General features: G+C 46.6%; 1 protein-coding gene across 1 annotated transcript in view; it reads left to right on the top strand.

Moving 5' to 3' along the window:
* Positions 1-17: 17 nt before the first annotated feature.
* GATA4 (GATA binding protein 4) overlaps positions 18-1,471 on the top strand; it is a 23,976-nt gene continuing 22,522 nt past the window's right edge. Inside the window, exon 1 of the mRNA XM_005424971.3 lies at positions 18-136. Coding sequence (XP_005425028.2) covers positions 28-136 — 109 coding nt within the window. The 5' untranslated portion in view covers positions 18-27. The remainder of the gene's footprint in view (positions 137-1,471) is intronic.

Genomic DNA, 1,471 nt, shown 5'->3' with positions numbered 1-1,471 from the left:
CCCTCTCCCAGCCCCTACCCGGCCTACATGAGCCCCGAAATGGCCACGACCTGGACTTCCTCGCCCTTTGACAGCCCCATGCTGCACAACCTGCAGAGCCGAGGGACGCCCGCGGCCGCCCGCCACGCCAACATCGGTGAGCACGGGGCTGGGAGATGGGAGGGGAGGTTTCACCACGTTACCCCTCCAGATTTTGGGGTAGGCACCCCTCCGTGCGTAGGTTTTGGTTTTTGGAGGGAGGAATTCGGAGTATTTGAGGTTGGTGCTGTCTGAGTGGTCTCTCTGGCTGGAAAACGTCGGGGTCCTTATTCTTAATTATACTGCAAAATCACCGTTGCAAAACATCCTCAAAGTTTCCAAAAAGTAAACGAAATTTAGGGCAGGCCCGGAGCGGCAACGAGTGATGAGCTGAGATCTGGCGCGAGGGCCTGCTGGCTCCTCGAATAGCTCAGAGGGGATTTAGGGGCTCTGATGGGGATAATTTGAATTATCCCCACCATGTTCCATGGACACGTAGGCAGCCCTTTCTTGAGCTGGCTTTAGGCGTTAAACTGGGAGCATTGAGAAAGCAAAGTTAGGTCCATGAATTCCAGATCTTCCCTTCGGGCTGTTTTACGTTCTGCTCTTTTAAAAAATTCTTTTGGAAAGGTCGGGCTACAAAAGGGAGAGCAAAGAGAAATTCAGAGTTGAGGTGGGAGAGATGATGGAGAAGGATTAAAAGAAATGCATCCACATTTATAATGGCGCTCTTCGGGGAACTCAGGCACATCTGAACCACGCAACCTTGGTATTTCAGTGTCTCCTTACCCCAAAAAACCTCACTCTGATCTCTCGTGCCGAGTCCAGTCTTGGAGCCTTTCATTTCATTAAATTCCTCTGGTTCCTACAATGAAGAATTGGTCCAAATGACTTAAAATATTGGTTTTATATTTCGTGAGGTGGAAGAGGGATAAAAGATGACAGAAATGCAGGCACATCTTTGCATGGTGGCTTCATAAACCCTTTTTTCCTTCCCGCCTCCTCTCCATAAAGGTATTTCTGTCGGCTTTGGGGTCGGGGTTAACAAAGAAAACACCTCAAATTTGTCTGCAGATCTATTTTACGATTGTGTTCTCTGACCTGAATTTTGGAGGATGATTTTTCCATCGTGTCCAGCGGGATTTGCGTTGTCTTTAGCATTATTTTAAGATGTTAAAAGAAGGAAAGTTGGGCGTCGGTGAAGGCTTGGCCTTGACAACATCTTGTGCTTTTCTTTATGCGCTAGAAAATTTCTCAAGATGAAGAACAGATTAAGGATAAAATTTTAGCCAATCGGGCAATTTTTTTTTTTTGAAGCCATGAGAAGGCAGATCGTAGAGGAAAAAATCAGGATGAATTAAACAGTCAAATATTAATTGAATATCAGTAAGCACATATGAATATTTGTATTTTACCATGGTGACATCTCTTCCTTGGGGGGGGGGGGGGGGGA

The sequence above is a fragment of the Geospiza fortis genome, unplaced genomic scaffold (genome assembly GCF_000277835.1).
Source record: "Geospiza fortis unplaced genomic scaffold, GeoFor_1.0 scaffold106, whole genome shotgun sequence".
Classification (NCBI taxonomy): domain Eukaryota; kingdom Metazoa; phylum Chordata; class Aves; order Passeriformes; family Thraupidae; genus Geospiza; species Geospiza fortis.
Note: the sequence above shows the minus strand (reverse complement) of the source record. Positions and strands in the feature narration are given on the sequence as shown.